Source organism: Nerophis ophidion, linkage group LG08, assembly GCF_033978795.1.
Source record: "Nerophis ophidion isolate RoL-2023_Sa linkage group LG08, RoL_Noph_v1.0, whole genome shotgun sequence".
In the NCBI taxonomy this organism is placed as follows: Eukaryota; Metazoa; Chordata; class Actinopteri; order Syngnathiformes; family Syngnathidae; genus Nerophis; species Nerophis ophidion.
The window spans coordinates 22,834,184-22,858,178 of NC_084618.1; the positions used below are offsets into that span (position 1 = coordinate 22,834,184).

Here is a 23,995-nt window from a genome sequence, read left to right on the forward strand (position 1 = left end):
GGTCTAGGAGGCCGTAGTCGTATAACAGGGGTAAACACCGGTGGTGGAGGTCTAGGAAGCTTAGTAGTAATACTGGCCCTCCCCTCGAGACCCGGATTCCAGACGGGGTCCCGTTGGATAGAGGCTGACCGTAAGGGCGGGCGGTGGGAGGTTTGGAGGAGGGCAGACTCCACCCCATTAGTCTGTATGAGGAGAGGATTGTTCTGAGCAGCAAGAAATTTCTCCTCCAGCTCCAGTTCAATCAAAACTCTCCTGTACCACTCGTCCATCCAGGCAGGACTATATTTTTCTAGGTCAGTTTCAAAATCAGGTGACGTGGGGGTAGGACGTGAAATAGGCTGAGATGTGGGCGGGGCCAAAGTAATGGGAGGCTGATCTTGACAATTAACAATATACTGAGGGTGACTAGAATTAATATAAATGTCCTGATACTGTGTGAAAGTATTATTACTGTCCAAGTTTTTGGAAAATGGCTGAGATATATCGTCCACAATAAAAAAATCTTCTGAAAAAATGTCATCAACAGAGGCCGGTGTTGCGTCACCGGTGGGCGTTCCCCAAATGACGTCATCGCTTGTGTCAGAAAAAGTGTCATGGCAGCTTAAGGAATGATTTGAAAAAAAACAAGCAGGATTACCGGTAATGACGGGTGAATCCTGGACGGGGTGAAACTTTTTGTGTCCATGGGGAGGAATAAGTGGTGCTGGAACATTACTGCCGCACGGGGGACCTCTCCACTGGACCCCCCGCTTCTTCGGGGCAGCGCAAACGGCTTCGGAGGAGACTTCAGGCCCACAGTCGAGTCTTTCCTGCTCCCAAGCCATGAGCTCCAACCACAACCCTAAGTCGAAGGGTTCCTCCCGTGGTTTCGACGCGGAAAAACAACTTGATGCTCGGATCCTACTGTGAAGACTCTTCTTCGGCATGGTAATGCCGGTGTAGTTTTCCCGTGGATGCGTCGAAGCAGAACACAGCATAGGTAAGATATAAGGTATTTATTTAATAACAAAAGTCTATGAACAAAAATACTGGTGTAAAGAGAAAAAGTAAACAAAAGACGCTAGCGTGAAAGCTAGGATAAAACAAGGAAAACTAAAACTTGGTACGAGGACACAAAAGAGTAAACAAAACATTTAGCATGAAAGCTAGACAATAAAGTGGCTTGGCGTGAGAGCTAGCGAGAAAATACATACGAATGATGAGAGTCGTCACTGATGCGCGTGGGCAAATTAGGATCCGAGAATGAGTAAACAGAAAAGGTGAGCTTAAATAGGAGGGTGAAAATTAGTAGCAGGTGTGCGGGGCGAGACTAACAGGTGGACTGATGTGTAACCATAGTGATGGACAAAAACAGGAAATAAACGGGTCAGACTGAGAATGAAAAAACAAACACGTGAAGATCTGAGCAGCAGATCGCAACAGATAAGTTTCTTCTTTTTCTCTACTTGTCAGCGCATTAAACATACAAATATTATTATGGTGTGGGTATAAGGTAAGACATATTATCTGGCGTTTTGTTTCGCAATATTATGCAAAAGCAACTTTTCTTACCTTCGGGTACCTGCTGATCTGTATTTGGGATCTGCATAAGTCCTGAAAATTTGCACGTATCCGCCTTCGTGGTCAATAAGCTTCTTCATTTTCTGTATCTTCTTGTTATGGGACATTCACCTTCCGCTGTTGCCATTTTTAATATAAAGTAGTGTAAATTTCTTACTTCTATCTGTCAATAAACTCACCATGAAAGCTCTAAAACAAACCGGTGTGGTGAGTTTACATTATTCACTCAAGGAACTTTAATTATAATAGTTTTCGGTCGGACTTATCATTTCACATGTACCAATTAAAATAGCTTTGAGGTGGGTATGTTCAACCCAACTTATTCCTTACATTAAGTGCACCGGGTTATAAAGAGCACTGTGGAGTTTTGAAAAAAAAAAAAAAATTGAAGTGCGCCTCATAGTCCGGAAAATACGGCAATAGGATCTTCTCTTTTCTTTTTAGGGAAATTCTAAGAAAATATTATGATTTTAAGAATTTTCTTAGAAGCAATTCTTTCCACTAACAATCTTTAGGACTACGGTCCCTGGATCAGCTGCAAAGTCGATCTAGATCAGACTTGCATTTGAGTGTGAAGTAGCAATAAGGGTAACAAAGAGTGGGGCAGGTTAGTTAAGATGTGGTGATATCCTTTACACACTGATGTCGGTTTTTAACGCAGTACCGCCTGAGGGATCAAAGGTTCGTAATATCATCGCTTACGTGCAGTGATTTCTCCACATTCTCTGAACCTTTTGATGATATTACAGACCGCAGATGGTGAAATCCCTAAATGAGAGAAGCATTTACAATGGAAACACAATAAGTATTCCACGGTCAACTGTCGGCTTTATTATAAGAAAAGTGAAGAGTTTGGGGAACAACAGCAACTCAGCCACCAAGTGGTAAGCCACGCAAACCGACAGAGAGCAGTCAGCGGATGCTGAAGCGCATAGTGCAGAAACTTTCTGCACAGTCAGTTGCTACACAGCTCCAAACTTCACGTCACCTTCAAATTAGCCCACGTACAGTACGCAGAGAGCTTCACGGAATGGTTTTCAATGGCCGGAAGCTGCATCTAAGACATACATCATTAAGTCCAATGCAAAGCGTCGGATGCCGTCGTGTAAAGCACGTCGCCACTGGACTCTAGAGCAGTGGAGACACGTTCTATGGACTGATGAATCACGCTTTTCCATCTGGTAATCTGATGGACCAGTCTGGGTTTGGAGGTTGCCAGGAGAACGGTACATTTCGGACTGCATTGTGCCGAGTGTGAAGTTTGGCGGAGGAGGAATTATGGAACAATGGGCTTGGCCCCTTTGTTCCAGTGAAAGGATCTTTGAATGCTCCAGGCTACCAAAACATTTTAGACAATTCCTTGCTCCCAACTTTGTTGGGAACAGTTTGGAGCGGGGCCCCTTCCTCTTCCAACATGACTGTGCACCAGTGCACAAATCAAGGTCCATAAATACATGGATGACAGAGTCTAGTGTGGATGAACTTGACTGGCCTGCACAGAGTCTTGACCTGACCCTAATAAAACACCTTTTGGGATGAATTAGAATCAGTAATAGGTCACCAACATCATTGTGTGTTCCTTTTGGAAGAAAGGTGGAACATTCCAATAAACACACCTTGTGGACAGCCTAGCCTTCCCAGAAAAGTTGAAGCTGTAATAGCTGCAAAAGGTGGATCCACATCATATTGAACTGTGGGTCTTTTTCAAATCCAACCTAAGATTCATTTGGTTCTCCCTTGAACTGATGCCAATCTGCGGCGTTGGCTTGATTTTTTTTTTTGCGTAATCTTGCTGGTTTAACGAAACCTTTTTCATAGCAATAATTGTATTAAAAAAAAAAACCATATACTGTGTAAATGAGGGTTAGTGCGTCTGCCTCACAATACGAAGGTCCTGCAGTCCTGGGTTCAAATCCAGGCTCGGGATCTTTCTGTGTGGAGTTTGCATGTCCTCCCCGTGAATGCGTGGGTTCCCTCCGGGTACTCCGGCTTCCTCCCACTTCCAAAGACATGCACCTGGGGATAGGTTGATTGGCAACACTAAATTGGCCCCTAGTGTTTGAATGTGAGTGTGAATGTTGTCTGTCTATCTGTGTTGGCCCTGCGATGAGGTGGCGACTTGTCCAGGGTGTACCCCGCCTTCCGCCCGATTGTAGCTGAGATAGGCGCCAGCGCCCCCCGCGACCCCGAAAGGGAATAAGCGGTAGAAAATGGATGGATGGATGGATGGATGTGTAAATGACGTCGGCCGGCCGAAATTGAAAATCCAGTCGAAGTTGAAAGCATTCTTCAGACATTCCTCGGTGAATATCTGTTTTTTGTAGTCCGATCACACGAGCCGCAAAGGAATCAACAGGCATCCCAATTAAGTCGGCGCCAAGGCTCCCTCGAGGAGTGGGCCACGCTAAGATCTGTCGGCGGCTGGCAACTGCAAAAAGTCGGGATGACGGCTGCCGGGGTTGTCCGGGTTGGGCTCCACGGGTGCCAAGCCCATCATTCCCTAGAAAAATCTGCCCCTGGTTTACCTTACGGCATCCACGTTTCCTCAGGTCAATCATTTATTTATCATTAATAAAGTAATACACACAGTTCTATAAATTTGGTGCCTTTATTTTAGGGCACTTGGGCTCCAGTTTCACACACATTCCCATTATTTTAATATATGTGGGAATTAATTCAACGGTTTCTTATTGCATTTGAAAAGTTGCCAGTAAGAAACGATTATTTAGTGAAACGAAAAGAAATGTGAAACTGCATCTATATATACACAAAACCCCAAAACCAGTGAAGTTGACACGTAGAGTAAATGGTAGGGGTGTAACGGTACACAAAAATGTCGGTTCGGTACGTACCTCGGTTTAGAGGTCACAGTTTGGTTCATTTTCGGTAGAGTAAGAAAACAACAAAATATACATTTTTGGGTTATTTATTTACCAAATTTGTAAACAATGGCATAACATACATATATACACACAGGGTCCATTGCCAGGGTTAATGTGGTCAACGTATAAAAAATAAGAACTAAATAAGATAAGGCTCAGAATGGTTTCTTAACAAAACCTTTCTACATATAAAGTGCTTTTTTTGATCAATTGATTGAAACTTTTATTAGTAGATTGCACAGTACAGTACATATTCTGTACAATTGAATTGTTCAACTTGTTTAAGTCGGGGTCCACGTTAATCAACATTAAACTGCCTCAAGTTGTAAAGAAAATAACAAAACGTTTCTTCCACACATAAAAAGTGCAACATTAAACAGTTTCAAGTCAACTCAGCCTCAGAATTAACTTTTCTTTCCCCCCCCCAGCCTGGCTATCTTGGCATGTTCCACCATAGAAGTGGGTCAAAATCGAGTTTTTAATGCAATATGGACTTAAATCTGTTGCTATAAAAACATCTGTTATCGCTTTAGCCCTTCCTGACTCGCAGAGCAGAGGCTGCTTGAATGCGGTGGTGACGCTTAAAATGGGTTAGGATGTGTTATGAGAGTAGCGTAAGTGTGTCTGTGGCCCTTTAATATGTGACGTCAATTAGTGTGTGGGCGAAAGAGGTGAGGGAGTGGTAGGTGAGTGCGGGGACTGGCTGTGTGCAAGACCTCAATAAAGCCACGATTTGCATCTAATCGCCGAAATCTTCATTTACCCTGGAGCTGTGGAGAGCCACTCCCGCGTAGAGTGAAGGGTGTTGCCCCCGAGTATACATCAGCCCTGAAGGACTGCTTCCCTGCGCGTGTAGTCAAGAGCAGCTGCTGAACAATATCGGCAAACCTCCGTCCTCCATTGTTGTATCGCGCAGCCAAAGGGTTCCCAAACGGGAGATCTTAACGAGGCAGGAGGGTCTTCCAGCTCTGGCTTTTACATGTTGTCCTAGCCCGGTCGCTGCTAACATGGGTACTCGTTGGGTACACCTCCGAACCGAACCGAAACCCCCGTACCGAAATGGCTCAATACGAAAACACGTACCACTACACCCCTAGTTAATGCTAGAAAAACCCAGAATACAATAGTTTGCAAATCCTGTTCAACTAATATTCAATTGAATGGACTGCAAATACAAGATACTTAACGTTGGAACTGGAAAAGTTTGTTATTTTTTACAAAACATAGCTCATTTGGAATTGGATGCCTGCAACAGGTTTCAAAAAAACTGGCACCAGTGGCAAAAAAGACTGAGAACTTCAAGGAATGCTCATCAAACACTTATTTGGAACATCCCACAGGTGAACAGGCTAATTGGGAACAGGTGGGTACCATGATTGGTTATACAGGCAGCTTCCATTAAAGGACAGGGCGAGGGTCACCAGTTTGTGAACAAATGCTTGAGCAAATTGTCCAACAGTTCAAGAACAACATTTCTAAATGAGCTATTGCAAGGAATTTAGGATTTGCACCATCTGCGGTCCGTAATATCATCAAAAGGTTCAGAGAATGTGGAGAAATCACTGCACGTAAGCGATGATACTACGGACCTTTGATCCCTCAGGCGGTACTGCGTTAAAAACCGACATCAGTGTTTAAAGGATATCACCACATGGGCCCAGGAACACTTCAGAAACCACTGTCCGTAACTACAGTTTGTCACTACATCTTTAAGTGCAAATTAAAACTCTACTATGCAAAACCTTTTATCAACAACACCCAGAAACGCTGGACCCGAGCTCGTCTAAGATGGACTGATCCAAAGTGGAAAAGTGTTCTGTGGTCTGACGAGTCCACATTTCAAATTGTTTTTGGAAACTGTGGACGTTGTGTCTTCCGGAACAAAGAAGAAAAGAACCATCTGGATTGTTACAGGCGCAAAGTTGAAAAGCCAGCATCAGTGATGGTATGAGGGTGTATTAGTGCCCAAGGCATGGGTAACTTACACATCTGTGAAGGCACCATTAATGCTGAAAGGTGCATACAGGTCTTGGAGAATCACATGTTGCCATCCAAGCATTGTTATCATGGACGCCCCTGCTTATTTCAGCAAGACAATGCCAAGCTATGTGTTACAACAGCGTGGATTCATAGTAAAAGAGTGCAGGTACTAGACTGGCCTGCCTGTAGTCCAGACCTGTCTCCCATTGAATATATGAAGCCTAAAATACCACAACAGAGACCCCGGACTGTTGAACAACTTAAGCTGTACATCAAGCACATTTACGGCGCAGCCGATGCTCTTCATCCTCTGACATTGAACGTTGTGTCACTGATCTCAGGGCCCAATAATTGGCCAAATGAAAAGTCTATATTTCCCCGGCATTCACCTTTGTTTGTCCGCTATGCCGCCGCCGGTTAGATCCACAAGATGTGCACATGATATTTGCATTTCATTATGTCCACCAAACGTGAAAGTACCAAGGTTACAGATAATGGGTTTCCACCTGTTAGCTGGCAGGATAATTTAATGTTTACTTGTCCAGAGTGTAGCGCCTTATAAAAGCGTTATAATGAAAGCAACACATGATGTAAGCGTCTATTTTAGCTCTATTAGCCTACTATCAAAATGACTGTAAAAGCCTTATAAAAGTGTTATAATGAAGGCAACACATGATGTAAGTGTCCGTATTAGCCTACTATCACAATTACTTTAAAAGTCTTGTATAAGTGTTATAATGATGCACAACACATAATGCAAGTGTCTATATTAGCTATAATAGCTTACTATTAAAATGACTTTAAAAGTCTTATCGAAGTGTTATAATGAAAGCAACACATAATGTAAGTGTTATAATGATGCACAACACATAATGCAAGTGCCTATATTAGCTATAATAGCTTACTATTAAAATGACTTTAAAAGTCTTATCGAAGTGTTATAATGAAAGCAACACATAATGTAAGTGTTAATATTAGCTATATTAGCCTACTGTCAAAATGACTTTAAAAGTCTTATAAACGTGTTATAATGAAGGCAACACATGATGTAAGTGTCTATATTAGCTCTATTAGCCTACTATCAAAATGACTGTAAAAGCCTTATAAAAGTGTTATAATGGAGGCAACACATGATGTAAGTGTCTATATTAGCTATAATAGCCTACTATCAAAATGACTTTAAAAGTCTTATCGAAGTGTTATAATGAAGGCAACACATGATGTAAGTGTCTATATTAGCTCTATTAGCCTACTATCAAAATGACTGTAAAAGCCTTATAAAAGTGTTATAATGGAGGCAACACATGATGTAAGTGTCTATATTAGCTATAATAGCCTACTATCAAAATGACTTTAAAAGTCTTATAAAAGTGTTATAATGAAGGCAACACATGATGTAAGTGTCTATATTAGCTCTATTAGCCTACTATCAAAATGAATGTAAAAGCTGAAGGCAACACATGATGTAAGTGTCTATATTAGCTCTATTAGCCTACTATCAAAATGACTGTAAAAGCCTTATAAAAGTGTTATAATGAAGGCAACACATGATGTAAGTGTCTGTGTTAGCTATAATAGCCTATCAAAATGACTTTAAAAGTCTTATAAAAGTGTTATAATGAAGGCAACACATGATGTGTCTGTATTAACTCTATTAGCCTACTATCAAAATGAATGTAAAAGCCTTATAAAAGTCTTATAATGAAGGCAACATGATGTAAGTGTCTGTATTAGCTTCCTATCAAAATGACTTTAAAAGTCTTGTGTAAGTGTTATAATGAAGGCAACACATGACGCAAGTGTCTATATAAGCTATAATAGCCTACTATCAAAATGACTTTAAAAGTCTTATAATGAAGGCAACACATGAAGTGTCTATATTAGCTATAATAGCCTACAATTAAAATTACTTTAAAAGTCTTATCGAAGTGTTATAATGAAGACAACACATAATGTAAGTGTCAATATTAGCTATATTAGCCTACTGTCAAAATTACTTTAAAAGTCCTACATAAGTCTTATAAAGAAGGCAACACATTATGTAAGTGTCTATATTAGCTCTATTAGCCTACTGTCAAAATGACTTTAAAAGCCTTATATAAGTCTTATAATGAAGGCAACATGATGTAAGTGTCTATATAAGCTATATCAGCCTACTATCACAACTACTTTAAAAGTCGTGTATAAGTGTTATAATGAAGACAACACATGATGTGTCTATAATAGTCTACTATCAAAATGACTTCAAGTGTTATACAAGTTTTATAATGAAGGCAACACATAACGTAAGTGTCTATATTAGTTAGAATAGCTGACTATTAAAATGAATTTAAAAGTCTTATCGAAGTGTTATAATGAAGGCAACACATAATGTAAGTGTCAATATTAGCTAAAATATAGCCTACTATTAAAATGACTTTAAAAGTCTTATCGAAGTGTTATAATGAAGGCAACACATAATGTAAGTGTCAATATTAGCTAAAATATAGCCTACTATTAAAATGACTTCAAAAGTCTTATCGAAGTGTTATAATGAAGGCAACACATAACGTAAGTGTCAATATTAGCTATATTAGCCCACTGTCAAAATGACTTTAAATGTCCTACATATGTCTTATAAAGAAGGCAACACATGATGTAAGTGTCTATATTAGCTATAATAGCCTACTATCAAAATGACTTTAAAAGCCTTATATAAGTCTTATAATGAAGACAACACATGATGTAAGTGTCTATATTACCTATATTAGCCTACTATCAAAATTACTTTAAAAGTCTTGTATAAGTTTTATAATGAAGACAACACATGTTGTAAGTGTCTATATTAGCTATATTAGCCTACTATCAAAATTACTTTAAAAGTCTTATATAAGTTTTATAATGAAGACAACACATGTTTAAGTGTCTATATTAGCCTACTATCAAAATAACTTTAAAAGTCTTATATAAGTCTTATAATGAAGACAACACATGATGTAAGTGTCTATAATAGTCTACTTTCAAAATGACTTCAAGTCTTATACAAGTTACATAATGAAGGCAACACATAATGTAAGTGTCTATATTAGCTATCATAGCCTACTATCAAAATGACTTTAAAAGTCTTGTATACGTTTTATAATGAAGACAACACATGTTGTAAGTGTCTATATTAGCTATATTAGCCTACTATCAAAATTACTTTAAAAGTCTTATATAAGTTTTATAATGAAGACAACACATGATGTAAGTGTCTATAATAGCCTACAATCAAAATCACTTTAAAAGTCTTGTACAAGTCTTATAATGAAGGCAACACATGATATAAGTGTCTATATTAGCTATAATATAGATGGTTGAAGGTAGCGGGGGGGGTGTATTGTAGCGTCCCGGAAGAGTTAGTGCTGCAAGGGGTTCTGCGTATTTGTTCTGTTGTGTTTACGTTGTGTTACGGTGCGGATGTTCTCCCGAAATGTGTTTGTCATTCTTGTTCAGTGTGGCACATATTTGTAACAGTCTTAAAGCTGTTTATACGCCCATCCTCAGTGTGACCTGTATGGCTGTTGACCAAGTATGTTTGGCATTCACTTGTGCGTGTGTGTTTAAAAGCCGCATATATTATGTGCCTGGGCCGACACGCTGTTTGTATGGAGCAGGGGTCGGCAACCTTTACCACTCAAAGAGCCATTTTGACACGTTTCACAAAATAAAGAAAACAATGGAAGCCTCAAAAATCTTTTGAAATTCATAATGAAATAACACTGCATACAGAGTTTTTTTTTTTTGCTTTGTAGAAACCAGGGGTCTCAGACACGCGGCCCGCACCTCAATATGAAAATTTAATGTTAGTGCTACCCGTCAGTTTTATATGAATGCCACTTCACAACATCACACTTGCCAACTCTCCCAAATTATCCAAGAGACTCCCGACTCTCAGAGCATCTATTCTCTCAAATGTCTGCTTATATTCACTTAAATAACAATAATCAGGGCATCAAACACATTTCGGGAGAACATCCGCACCGTAACACAACAGAACAAATACCCAAAATCCCATGTATCCCTAACTCTTAAGGGCTACATTATACACCCCCGCTACCACCAAAACCCCATCCCCCCTCCTTGCGTCGGTTAAGGTGTGCGGGGTTGGGGGAGGCAGAGTTTGTTGTAGCGGTGATGTATAATGTAGCCCAGAGCGTTAAGGATGCATGGGATTCTGGGTATTTGTTCTGTTGTGTTTATGTTGTGTTACAGTGTCTGTCATTCTTGTTTGGTTTGGGTTCACAGTGTGGTGCATATTAGTAAGAGTGTTAAAGTTGTTTGTATCCCAACCCTCAGTGTAACTGTATGGCTGTTGAGCAAGTATGCCATGCAGTCATTTAAGTGTGTTAACAGACGTCGCATACTACACGTGTCCAGCGGAACGAAGACGGCATAGTGTAAAAGCGGGCGGGCGAAGCGGGCGCGAAGACATGTTTTAGAGGATGTTAAAGGCATTGCCAACACGGCACGCCCTCATTATTGTTGTCCGGGTGAAAATCGGAGAATGTTAACCCCGGGCGATTCCTGGGAGAGGCACTGAAATCCGGAAAAATTGGGGGGGGTCGGCAAGTATGCAGCTGAGCCACATCAGAGTGATCAAAGAGCCGCGGGTTGCCGACCCCTGATATGGCGGAAAAGCGGACGTGACGACAGGTTGTAGAAGATGCTAAAGATAGTGCCTTTAAGGCACGCCCCCAATATTGTTGTCCGGGTAAAAATCGGAGAATGTTAACCCCGGGCGATTCCTGGGAGAGGTACTGAAATCCGGAAAAATTGGGGGGGGGTCGGCAAGTATGCAGCTGAGCCACATCAGAGTGATCAAAGAGCCGCATCTCCGGAGCCGCGGGTTGCCGACCCCTGGTATGGCGGAAAAGCGGACGTGACGACAGGTTGTGGTGGATGCTAAAGATAGTGCCTTTAAGGCACGCCCCCAATATTGTTGTCCGGGGGAAAATTGGAAAATGTTAACCCCGGGCGATTCCTGGGAGAGGCACTGAAATCGGGAAAAATTTGGGGGGGTTCGGCAAGTATGCAGCCGAGCCACATCAGAGTGATCAAAGACCGGAGCCGCGGGTTGCCGACCTCTGGTATGGCGGAAAAGCGGACGTGACGACAGGTTGTAGGGGATGCTAAAAATAGGGCCTTTAAGGCACGCCCCCAATTTTGTTGTCCGGGTGAAAATCGGAGAATGTTAACCCCGGGCAATTCCTGGGAGAGGCACTGAAATCGGGAAAAATTTGGGGGGGTTCGGCAAGTATGCAGCTGAGCCACATCAGAGTGATCAAAGACCGGCGCCGCGGGTTGCTGACCCCTGGTATGGCGGAAAAGCGGACGTGACGACAGGTTGTAGGGGATGCTAAAAATAGGGCCTTTAAGGCACGCCCCCAATTTTGTTGTCCGGGTGAAAATCGGAGAATGTTAACCCCGGGCAATTCCTGGGAGAGGCACTGAAATCGGGAACAATTTGGGGGGGTTCGGCAAGTATGCAGCTGAGCCGCATCAGAGTGATCAAAGACCGGAGCCGCGGGTTGCCGACCTCTGGTAAGGCAGAAAAGCGGACGTGACGACAGGTTGTAGAGGATGCTAAAGATAGGGCCTTTAAGGCACGCCCCCAATTTTGTTGTCCGGGTGAAAATCGGAGAATGTTAATCCCGGGCGATTCCTGGGAGAGGCACTGAAATCCGGAAAAATTGGGGGGGGTGTCGGCAAGTATGCAGCTGAGCCACATCAGAGTGATCAAATACCAGAGCTGCGGGTTGCCGACCCCTGGTATGAAGGAAAAGCGGACGTGACGACAGGTTGTGGAGGAAGCTAAAGGTAGTGCCTTAAAGGCACGCCCCCAATATTGTTGTCCGGTTGGAAAACGGGAGAAAATTCGGGGCAATGGTTGCCCCGGGAGATTTTCGGGAGGGGCACTGAAATCCGAGAGTCTCCTGGAAAAATTAGTAGGGTTGGCAAGTATGCCGCAGAGGCCACCACAGTGTATATGTAGGTCACCACAGTGTTTATTTTTACATTTTTCAAATTGTATTATTATTTTTTGTAGCTGCATGTAGAAATGGCTGGTTGCATCCACTCTGTTCTTCTAATGTATTTAATGTCCTTTGTTCTTTGATGTTTATGTTTCCCCCTCTTACACACATGCTTATGTGTGCTATGGCTATGAGGTTTTTATTTCCTCTGCTTCAGTCTAATGTATTTAATGTCCTTTGTTCTTTGATGTTTATGTTTCCCCCTCTTACACACATGCTTATGTGTGCTATGGCTATGAGGTTTTTATTTCCTCGGCTTCAGTCTGGCCCCATGTGCGGTTCTCGTAACCCACGGCATTGACAGGCTCGCACGCTATCCTACTCAACCCTCTTTCATTCGCTCGAAATGTGAGAAAGAAGATACCGTCTACTGATCCCTACTGAATTCTGATTAGGCAGATTGTGCGGAGCTCTAATTTCAATATGATTGCATATTCATAAGGGGGCGTGGTCTGGTTGTCCACATGTACAAAAATTAACAAAAAAACAGTATTTCGTAGAAAATTCCCCGCAACTCCCTAATACATGAGGCCCCTGGTCTATCCTGCATTTGGAACCCCTATTTAGGGTTTGTTTCTTGAGACTTGGTACCAAACCTCGGAGGGAGACTAACACTAAATGACACAACAGTTGGCCTTTTTTTTCCCCTCCGCCTCATTTGCAAATGATGAATAGAAATGACGAAAAATCTGTTTTGCTCGTTCCTACCCTTGGCTCTCTCGGCGGACCCGAAACGCCGGCCAACCAAAGGCCGACAAGTGCCAACCCAAAGACTGGGACCGCAGACGCTCGTCGGCTGGTGTGTTTCGGGGGCTGTACTGACTTTGTTCTCGTCAGATGGGAGCCAGCGACTGCTTTCAGTCTTTATGCTTACTCCGTGCTAACAAGCTGCTGGATAAAGGTGATTTGCAGATAAAGCCAGCGAGCTGCTTCCAGAGCCAGTCCTCGTTTTCAGACTGGACAAAGACCATGGCAACCCAACTGGTTTGTGGTCTGGTTGTCCACACACATATTTTTCTCTTTAATGCATTCTGCAGTAAGTTGTAAAATGCAGCAAATACAACAATGCAGCTAATGAGAGTACGCTCATAAACTAAAGCTAGACCTGTTTATCACTCAGCTTCTAAAACTTGTAGATCATCCTCTGTATACTCAGGCTCAAAAATATAAAGTTCTGGCTCATCGTTTGCTCCAACGTAGTCTTTTTTGGTCAACTTTGACATTGAAATTATAAACTAGATGGCACTTGTTTTTATCCTTTAAAAGGATAGTGATTAATTCTTCATTTAAACTGGGCATCCCAGTGATGGCAGACATTTTACAGTAAGTGATTGTTTTGATTGTGATTGCCATAAAAGGACTGCAGATGGAATTTAACATGGTGCTAAATGTGGTGCAGTCATCTTCTTAATGTAATTGCGCATTGTCCTTCAAATAAACAAATACAAACAAACAAACTAAAGCTAGACCTGTTTATCACCCAGCTTCTAAAACTTGTAGATCATCCTCCATATACTCAGGCTCAGAAAATATAAAGTTCTGGATCATCATTAATTATTCACTTAAACTGCGCATTATTGTTATATATATTGTTTTGATTGTGATTGGCATAAAAGGACTGCAGATGGAATTTAACATGGTGCTAAATGGGGTGAAGTCATCTTTTTAATGTGTTTGCGCATTGTCCTTCAAATAAACAAATACAAACAAACAAATTGAAGCTAGGCCTGTTTATCACTCAGCTTCTAAAACTTGTAGATCAACCTCCATATACTCAGGCTCAAAAATATAAAGTTCTGGCTTATCATTTGTTCCAAAGTAGCCTATGTTGGTCAACTTTGACATTTAAATTATACACCAGATGGCACCTTTTTTTTTAATTCTTTGTAAGGATTGTGAGTAACTCTTCATTTAAACGGGGCATCCCAGTGAGGGCAGACATTGTACAGTAAGTGATTGTTTGTATTATGTTGGTAGTTTATATTTCTTGTTTAGCACTTAGCAGTTATGCTACATGATGCTTAGTTCTTCATGTAGCTCATGTATTGTACTTGTATTTTAAATTGCGTGTCATTATGGAATTTTATTTTTGCTGTCTATTTTTTAATTCTGTGTAATTTTAATTGTGGATGTTATGTGCCATAAAAGGACTACAGATGGAAATTAGCATGATGCTAAATCTGGTGCAGCCATCTTCTTAATGTAACTGCGCATTGTCCTTCGAATAAACAAATACAAACAAACAAATTGAAGCTAGACCTGTTTATTACTCAGCTTCTAAAACTTGTAGATCATCCTCCATATAATCATGCTCAAAAATATAAAGTTCTGGCCTCATTATTTGTTCCAAAGTAGTCTATGTTGGTCAACTTTGACCTTGAAATTATATACCAGATGGCACCTTTGTAAGGATTGTGAGTAACTCTTCATTTAAACGGGGCATCCCAGTGAGGGCAGACATCGTACAGTACGTGATTGTTTTTATTATGTTCGTAGTTGTTTTTGTTTTTGTTTAACACTTAGCTATTCTGCTACATGATGCTTGGTGCCAAAAGGAGAGGAGAGAGTTGTTGGTCTCTCGCTTGCGCTCTTGCTCCAGCTCCAACAACTCTCTCCACCCGGCTGCTGCCTTTTAACAGGGCGAGAGGTGATTAGATAACCAGGCCCAGGTGGGCCATCCACTCACCTGTCGCTGATCCCGTAGCCGATCCTGGCACACTCCTGCTTTGCTGTGGATCCGCAGGCCACGCCCCCCCCCCCCCCCCCCCCCCCACCTCAGCAAGTTAGCATTGATTATCTTGACCAAATATGCCTGATTAGCCCTCCAACAAGTCAATAACACCAACTTTGTGCATTCACGCACAGCATAAAACGTTTGGTGGACAAAATGAGACAAAGAAGGAGTGGAAGATTTTACACACTATGGTGAGTTCAAGAACCGCCGAAATTAGTAGGGCAAATCGACCTTCACCAAATACTCTCATCAGTGTAGCCTACACACCAACATATTAAACAGTGGGCTTTCTAACAATTGGGAAGGTTTGTGTCATGTTTGTCTTCAAACAAAAAACATACTAAAACAAAAAATGTCCCCATCTTTTTCCGTTTTCAATCCTAAAAATGCTCCAGGGCCGTGGCTTTTTGGTTGACCGTTGGTCGTGTATTTGTACAATTGTGTCAGTTTCAGGAGGACTCACCATGAAAGAAACAAGCCCACCACAGCAAAACAATCACATACCCGTGTGTCCCCTTCAGGCGCCAGAGGATCGGTCATCCAGGACCCGAACCTGGACCCCGACGTCTTGATGGTGATGGGGTCACTGATGCCCGTCAGTTTGCCGCAGGCTGCAACGAACAAAGGTAGGACCAAGCACAACATTTGAGTTTTTTTTATGTCGTGTTGGATTTATTAGCAGAAATATAATTCATTTGACATCCAAACAAGTCTGCCTGAATATCGAGAGAGCTCTCTGTGTGATGTTCAACAATTTTTTTGCGTGCTTTTAATTAGTGTTGACCTATGACTTTACGTGCACTCCACCAAACGCCCGACCCCGTACGTTAAGAGCGGGGCCCGACTCTTAAAGTGGAATATTATCACAATTTCAAAAGGGTTAAAAACAATAAAAAATCAGTTCCCAGCGGCTTGTTGTATTTTTGGAAGTTTTTTTCAAAATTTTACCGGTCTCGGAATATCCCTAAATAAAGCTTTAAAGTGCCTTATTTTCGGCTCTCTGCGAAGACACTGGCCATTTCCCTGTGACGTCACACAGTGCTGCCAATGTAAACAAACAATGGGAATACCACAGCAAGATATAGTGACATTAGCTCGGATTCAAACTTGGATTACAGCGATTTAAGCGATTCAACAGATTACGCATGTATTGAAATGGTGGTTGGAGTATGAAAATATTGAAGAAGAAACTGAAGCTATTGAGCGAATAGCTATTGACGCTATTCATGGCCGTAGCATGGCCGAATAGCTGCGTTAGCATCGCCGGTAAAATGTGCGGACCGAACGATCAGGACTTTCGCATCTTTTGACACGAGCAACTTAAATCCGTCGGTTGGTAAGTGTTTTTTTCGCATTAAATGTGGGTGGAAGGAAACGTAATATAGTTGCAAATGCATCTACAGGTTATCCATACATCTCTGTTCCATGTCTGCTTTAGCACCGCCGGTAAATAGCATGTTAGCATCGATTAGCGTAGCATGTTAGCATCGATTAGCTGGCAGTCAAAATCAACAAAACTCACCTTTGTGATTTCGTTGACTATCGTTGCAAATGCATCTGCAGGTTATCCATACATCTCTGTGCCATGTCTGCTTTAGCACCGCCAGTAAATAGTATGTTAGCATCGATTAGCGTAGCATTTTAGCTGGCAGTCACGCCGCGACCAAATATGTCTGATTAGCACATAAGTCAACAACATCAACAAAACTCACCTTTGTGATTGCGTTGACTTAATCGTTGCAAATGCATCTGCAGGTTATCCATACATCTCTGTGCCATGTCTGCCTTAGCATCGCCGGTAAAATGTGCAAGACACTCCGGCACATTCAATGGGGGTCTGGCGGCTGATTTCTTGCCAGTGGTGCAACTTGAATCCCTCCCTGTTAGTGTTGTTACACCCTCCGACAACACACCGTCGAGGCATGATGTCTCCAAGGTTCCAAAAAATTGTCAAAAATACGGAAAATAACAGAGCTGAGACCCGGTGTTTGTGATGTGTTGAAAATGAAAATGGTGGGTGTATTACCTCGGCGACGTCACATTCTGACGTCATCGCCTCCAGCGCGATAAACAGAAAGGCGTTTAATTCGCCAAAATTCACCCATTTAGAGTTCGGAAATCGGTTAAAAAAATAGATGGTCTTTTTTCTGCACCATCAATGTATAAATTGACGCTTACATAGGTCTGGTGATAATGTTCCCCTTTAATGAGCACATACGGGTAGCGGAGAAACCTCCTTAAATAAGCTCCCGTCGATTCCTTTGGACACCTTTTTGTTTTCTCGCCGAGGCAAATGTCAATTAGACGCTTCGGACGAGCTAATTTGAGGCGGTAATGAGTCATTCCACAGTGGCAATTTAGAGAGTAAGTCACCACCGTGGTCTATTTGGGGTGGTCATTAGCCCCTTTCAGGCACATTTGCAGTCATTAGCCAGTCATTTGACCGCTTTTAGGGGCGGCGAAAAACCTCCGCCGCTGTTAAGTGTCAAGGTTTGACTTGGCCAGATCGACTTTTAAAATGTTTTGTTTTGTTAAAGGGGAACATTATCACCAAACTTATGTAAGCGTCAATATATACCTTGATGTTGCAGAAAAAAGACCATGTATTTTTTTTAACCGATTTCCGAACTCTAAATGGGTGAATTTTGGCAAATTAAACGCCTTTCTGTTTATCGGTCTTTTAGCGATGATGTCAGAACGTGACGTCACCGAGGTTCATTCCCACATTACAAACACCGGGTCTCAGCTCTGTTATTTTCCGTTTTTTCGACTATTTTTTGGAACCTTGGAGACATCATGCCTCGTCAGTGTGTTGTCGGAGGGTGTAACAACACTAACAGGGAGGGATTCAAGTTGCACCACTGGCAAGAAATCTGCCGCCAGACCCCCATTGAATGTACCAGAGTGTCTGCACAGACATGGCACAGAGATGTATGGATAATCTGCAGATGCATTTGCAACGATTAAGTCAACAAAATCACAAAGGTGAGTTTTGTTGATGTTGTTGACTTATGTGCTAATCAGACATATTTGGTCGTGGCATGACTGCCAGCTAATCGATGCTAACATGCTACGCTAATCGATGCTAACATGCTATTTACGCTACCTGTATGTACATTTGAAACTAGATACCCACATTTAATGCGAAACAAACACTTACCAATCAAGGGATTTAAGTTGCTCCAGTGTCACAAGATGCGAAAGTCCTGATCGTTTGGTCCGCACATTTTACCGGCGATGCTAATAAGCAGGCCATGCTATGGGCCACTTCATTAGGTACACCCAAACTATGGCCGAATAGCGTCAATAGCTTCAGTTTCTTCTTCAATTTCGTTTTTCGCTATCTGCCTCCATACTCCGACCATTTGTTTCAATACATGCGTATTCTGTTGAATCGCTTAAGCCGCTGAAATCCGAGTCTGAATCCGAGCTAATGTCGCTATATCTTGCTGTGGTAACCGCCATTTGTTTGTATTGGCAGCCCTGTATGACGTCACAGGGAAATGGATAGTGGTTTCGAAGATGGCGAAAATAAGGCACTTTAAAGCTTTATTTAGGTATATTCTGGGACCGGTAAAATTTTGAAAAAAACTTCAAAAAATACAACAAGCCACTGGGAATTGATTTTTATTGTTTTTAACCCTTTTGAAATTGTGATAATGTTCCCCTTTAAGCTCACTCGAGCAAACCTCAAAGGCCTACTGAAAGCCACTACTACCGACCACACAGTCTGATAGTTTATATATCAATGATGAAATATTAACATTGCAACACATTGCAACCGGTTTAGTTGACTAAATTGCAATTTTAAATTTCCCGCGTAGTTTCTTGTTGAAATTGTCGCGGAATGATGACGTGTGCGCGTGACGTCACGGACTGTCGGGAAATATTAGCTCAAAACCACTTACGGCTAAAAGTCGTCTCTTTTCATCGCATAATTACACAGTATTTTGGACATCTGTGTTGCTGAATCTTTTTCAATTTCTTCAATTAATAATGGAGACTATAAACAACAATGCTGTTGGTGGAAAGCGGTGCATTGCAGCTGTCTTTAGCACCGAGACACAGCCGGTGTTTCTTTGTTTGTAACACAGAGCGGTCAAGCAAACCTGTTTCTCTACGTCAATCAGCATGTTTTTGGATGGGAAAATAGTGATATGTATCTTACCGGAGACATCATTGGATTATTCGTCGTCCTGCAGTAGCTGTTTGAAAGGCAGCTGTGAGCTTGGCTCCTCGGCTTCTCTCTGAGACACTGCATGTTTACCTCAGCCATCCGACTTCGAGGTATGTCTTTACAATCTCACTAAAACACTATTTAAACAATAAGCAGATAAGCGATCTTACAGAATTATCCTAGTAAATGTGTCTAATTAAATCTCAAACGCTCACACTGCCGCCGCCAGGAGCCGTCGCTTTTAATTTTTTTTTTTTTTTTTTCTAGTCCTTCGTTATCAATATCACCATCATCCACAAATCTTTCATCCTCGCTCAAATTAATGGGGAAATTGTCGTTTTCTCGGTCCGAATAGCACTTTTTGTTGGAGGCTCCCATTAAAAACAATGTAAATATGTGAGGAGCCATCACACATGTGACGTCATTGTCTGCGACTTCCGGTAGAGGCAGGGCTTTTCTCTTAGGACCGAAAGTTGCGAACTTTATCGTGGATTTTCTCTACTAAAATATTTCAATATCGTGAAATAATCAAGTATGACACATAGAATGGACCTGCTATCCCCGTTTGAATAAGAACATCTCATTTCAGTAGGCCTTTAAAGGCCTACTGAAAGCCACTACTACCGACCACGCAGTCTGATAGTTTATATATCAATGATGAAATATTAACATTGCAACACATGCCAATACGGCCGGTTTAGTTTATTAAATTTCAATTTTAAATTTTGTGCGGAAGTATCATGCTAAAACGTCGCGGTATGATGACGCGTGCGCGTGACGTCACGCATTGTAGAGGACATTTTGTTCCAGCAACAATCCCAGCTATAAGTCGTCTGTTTTGATCGCATAATTACACAGTATTATGGACATCTTTGTTGGTGAATTTTCTGCTATTTGTTCAATAAATAATGGAGACGTCAAAGAAGAAAGCTGTTGGTGGGAAGCGGTGTATTGCGACCGCCTTTAGCAACACAAACACAGCCGGTGTTTCATTGTTTATATGCCCGAAAGATGACAGTCAAGCTTTACTATGGAACAGAGCGGTCAAGCAAACACGGTTGGATTGGACCACACACACAAAGTACAGTGTATTATGCAGCGATCATTTCGAAAGATTGTGTTTCGAAGAGGGACCTTTGCGAAGGGCAGAGATGGGCATCACCACCACCCGTCGACTGGTGCTGAAGAAAGGTGCGGTGCCGACCTTAAGGTTGTACAGGTACGACCATATAATCTCACTAAAACACTAGTAACACAATAAGCAGATAAGGAACTTTCCAGAATTATCCTAATAAATGTGTCTAATAACATCAGAATCGCTTCCACTGCCCTCGTCTTTTTATTTTTTCTGTAGTCCTTCACTCTCACTTTCCTCATCCACAAATCTTTCATCCTCGCTCAATTTAATGGGGAAATTGTTGCTTTCTCGCTCCGAATCGCTCTCGCTGCTGGTGGCCATGATTGTAAACAATATTCAGATGTGTGACATCACGCGCATATCGTCTGCTACTTCCGGTACAGGCGAAACTTTTTTATCAGCACCAAAAGTTGTGAACTTTATTGTCGATGTTCTCTACTAAATCCTTTCAGCAAAAATATGGCAATATCGCAAAATGATCAAGTGTAACACATAGAATGGACCTGCTATCCCCGTTTAAAAAAGAAAATCTAATTTCAGTAGGCCTTTAGAGACCTACTGAAACCAACTACTAGCGACCACGCAGTCTGATAGTTTATATATCAATGATGAAATATTAACATTGAAAAACATGCCAATACGGCCTGTTTAGTTTACTAAATTGCGATTTTAAATTTTGTGCGGAAGTATCATGCTAAAACGTCGCGGTATGATGACGCGTGCGCGTGACGTCACGCATTGTAGAGGAAATTTTGTTCCAGCACCGTTCCCAGCTATAAGTCGTCTGTTTTGATCACATAATTTCACAGTATTATGGACATCTGTGTTGCTGAATCTTTTGCAATTTGTTCAATGAATAATAGAGACATCAAAGAAGAAAGCTGTAGGTGGGAAACAGTGTATTGCGGCCGCCTTTAGCAACACAAACACAGCCGGTGTTTCATTGTTTACATTCCCGAAAGATGACAGTCAAGCTTCACTATGGAACAGAGATTTCAAGCGATAAGGGTTGGATTGGACCACACACACAAAGTACAGTGTATTCTGCAGAGATCATTTCGAAAGATCATGTTTCGAAGAGGGTCCCTTGCGAAGGGCAAAGATGGGCATCGCCACCACCCGTCGACTGGTGCTGAAGAAAGGTGCGGGGCCGACCTTAAGGTTGTACAGGTACGACCATATAATCTCACTAAAACACTAGTAGCACAATGAGCAGATAAGGAATTTTCCAGAATTATCCTAGTAAATGTGTCTAATAACATCTGAATCGCTTCCACTGACCTCGTCTTTTTTTTTTCTCTAGTCCTTCACTCTCACTTTCCTCATCCACGAATCTTTCATCCTCGCTCAATTTAATGGGGAAATCATCGCTTTCTCGCTCCGAATCGCTCTCGCTGCTGGTGGCCATGATTGTAAACAATGTGAGAATGTGTGACACCACGCGCATATCGTCTGCTACTTCCGGTACAGGCAAAACTTTTCTATCAGCACCAAAAGTTGCAAACTTTATCGTCGAGGATCTCTACTAAATTCTTTCAACAAAAATATGGCAATATCGCGAAATGATCAAGTATGACACATAGAATGGACATGCTATCCCCGTTTAAATAAGAACATCTCATTTCAGTAGGCCTTTAAAGGGGAACTGAACATTTTTAAGTTAAGTTAAAGTACCAATGATAGTCACAAGGAACACATTCAGCGCCATTCAGCAATAAATTCCTAACTTTTCCTCTTATCTTTCTTGTTAAGTGAGTCCATTCAAATTCATAACAAGTTATTTAACGGCCAAATTGTTCCCACCTGCTGTTCTTAAGTTGCTGAATGCCAAATGGTTAGCGCGTTCGTGTCTATCATTATTTGCACATAAACACGCCCTTATTTCCCACAATATGCATATGTAAACACCCTTAATTCCGTAATTTGCATAGGTAGACGCCCTCAATTCCCCATACAAAGGCACAATTGCGGCAAAAAAGCCGAACATCAAACAAACAGAGAAAACACAAACAGATTACAGAAGATAAATTTGTATTATCCCACGGAGGGAAATACATAATTTCAAAACGTAATTTTAAGAAATGGGGGACTGCTCTCAGTAGCCTAAAGCGTTCAAATAAATATTCGTCACTTTGGGCAAATAGGTCGACATGGTCGTGAAATATGCGCTCCCTCCCTCACCGGACTGGTAAAATCATGGCATAATAACTTAAAAATAAATACAACTTCAGGTTATTTTCTTTGTCTTACTCTGGCCAAAAATAGAACAAGTAGATTCTGACAATGTACATACTACAAATATTTCTCTTGGCAATAAGTTCCTAACTTTTCCTCTTATCTTTCTTGCTAAGTGATTTCCATTGAGTCCATTCAAATTCATGACGTGTTCTTAAACGGCCAAATTGTTCCCACCTGCGGTTCTTAAGTTGCTGAATGCCAAATGGTTAGCACGTGTGTGTCCATCATCATTTGCACATAAATACACCCTTATTTCCCACAATGTGCATCTGTAAACACCCATAATTCTGTAATTTGCATAGGTAAACGCCCTTAATTCCCCATATAAGGGCACAGTTCCGGCGGAAAAGCCGAACATCAGACACAGGGAGAAAACACAGACAGATTACGGAACAGAAATTGGCATTATCCCGCGGGGGGATACATAATATCAAAATGTAAGTTCAAGAAATGGTGGACTGCTCTCAGTAGCCTAAAGCCTTCAAATAAATTTTCGTCACTTCGGGCAAATAGGTCTACATGCTCGTGAAATATGCGCTCCCTCCCCAGGGACTGGTACAATCATGGCATAATAACTTAAAAATAGAGACAACTTCAGAGTATTTTCTTTGTCTTACTCTGGCCAAAAATAGAACAAGTAGATTCTGAAAATGAACATACTACAAATATTCCTCTTGACAAAACACTTGACGTAAGTTGAAAACTCTGAGGGAAAAAAACACCATAAAGAACACATTGGGCCTCATTCAGCAATAAGTTTCTAACGTTTTCTCTTATCCTTCTTGCTAAGTGATTTCCATTGAGTCTATTCAAATAAATGACCTGTTCTTAAACGGCCAAATTGTTCCCACCTGCTGTTCTTAAGTTGCTGAATGCCAAAAGGTTAGCGCGTGTGTGTCTATCATCATTTGCACATAAACACGCCCTTATTTCCCACAATATGCATACGTAAACACCCATAAGTCTGTAATTTGCATAGATAAACGCCCTTAGTTACCCATATAAGGGCACAGTTCCGGTGGGAAAAGCCGAACATCAGACACACTGAGAAAACACAGACAGATTACGGAACAGAAATTCGTATTATCCCACGGGGGAAATACATAATGTCAAAACGAAAGTTTAAGAAAGGGGGGACCGCTCTCAGTAGCCTAAAGCGTTGGAATAAATATTCGTGACTGATGGCAAATAGGTGTACATACTCGTGAAATATGCGCTCCCTCCCCAGTAGTA

At 41.6% G+C, this 23,995-nt stretch overlaps 1 protein-coding gene across 2 annotated transcripts in view; it reads right to left on the reverse strand.

The window, feature by feature from the left end:
• The window catches only part of olfm1b (olfactomedin 1b), a 95,618-nt gene that overhangs the window by 17,494 nt on the left and 54,129 nt on the right, over positions 1-23,995 (reverse strand). For both annotated transcript variants that reach the window (XM_061908009.1, XM_061908008.1), the window contains one exon: positions 15,714-15,820. In XM_061908009.1, coding sequence (XP_061763993.1) covers positions 15,714-15,820 — 107 coding nt within the window. The remainder of the gene's footprint in view (positions 1-15,713; positions 15,821-23,995) is intronic.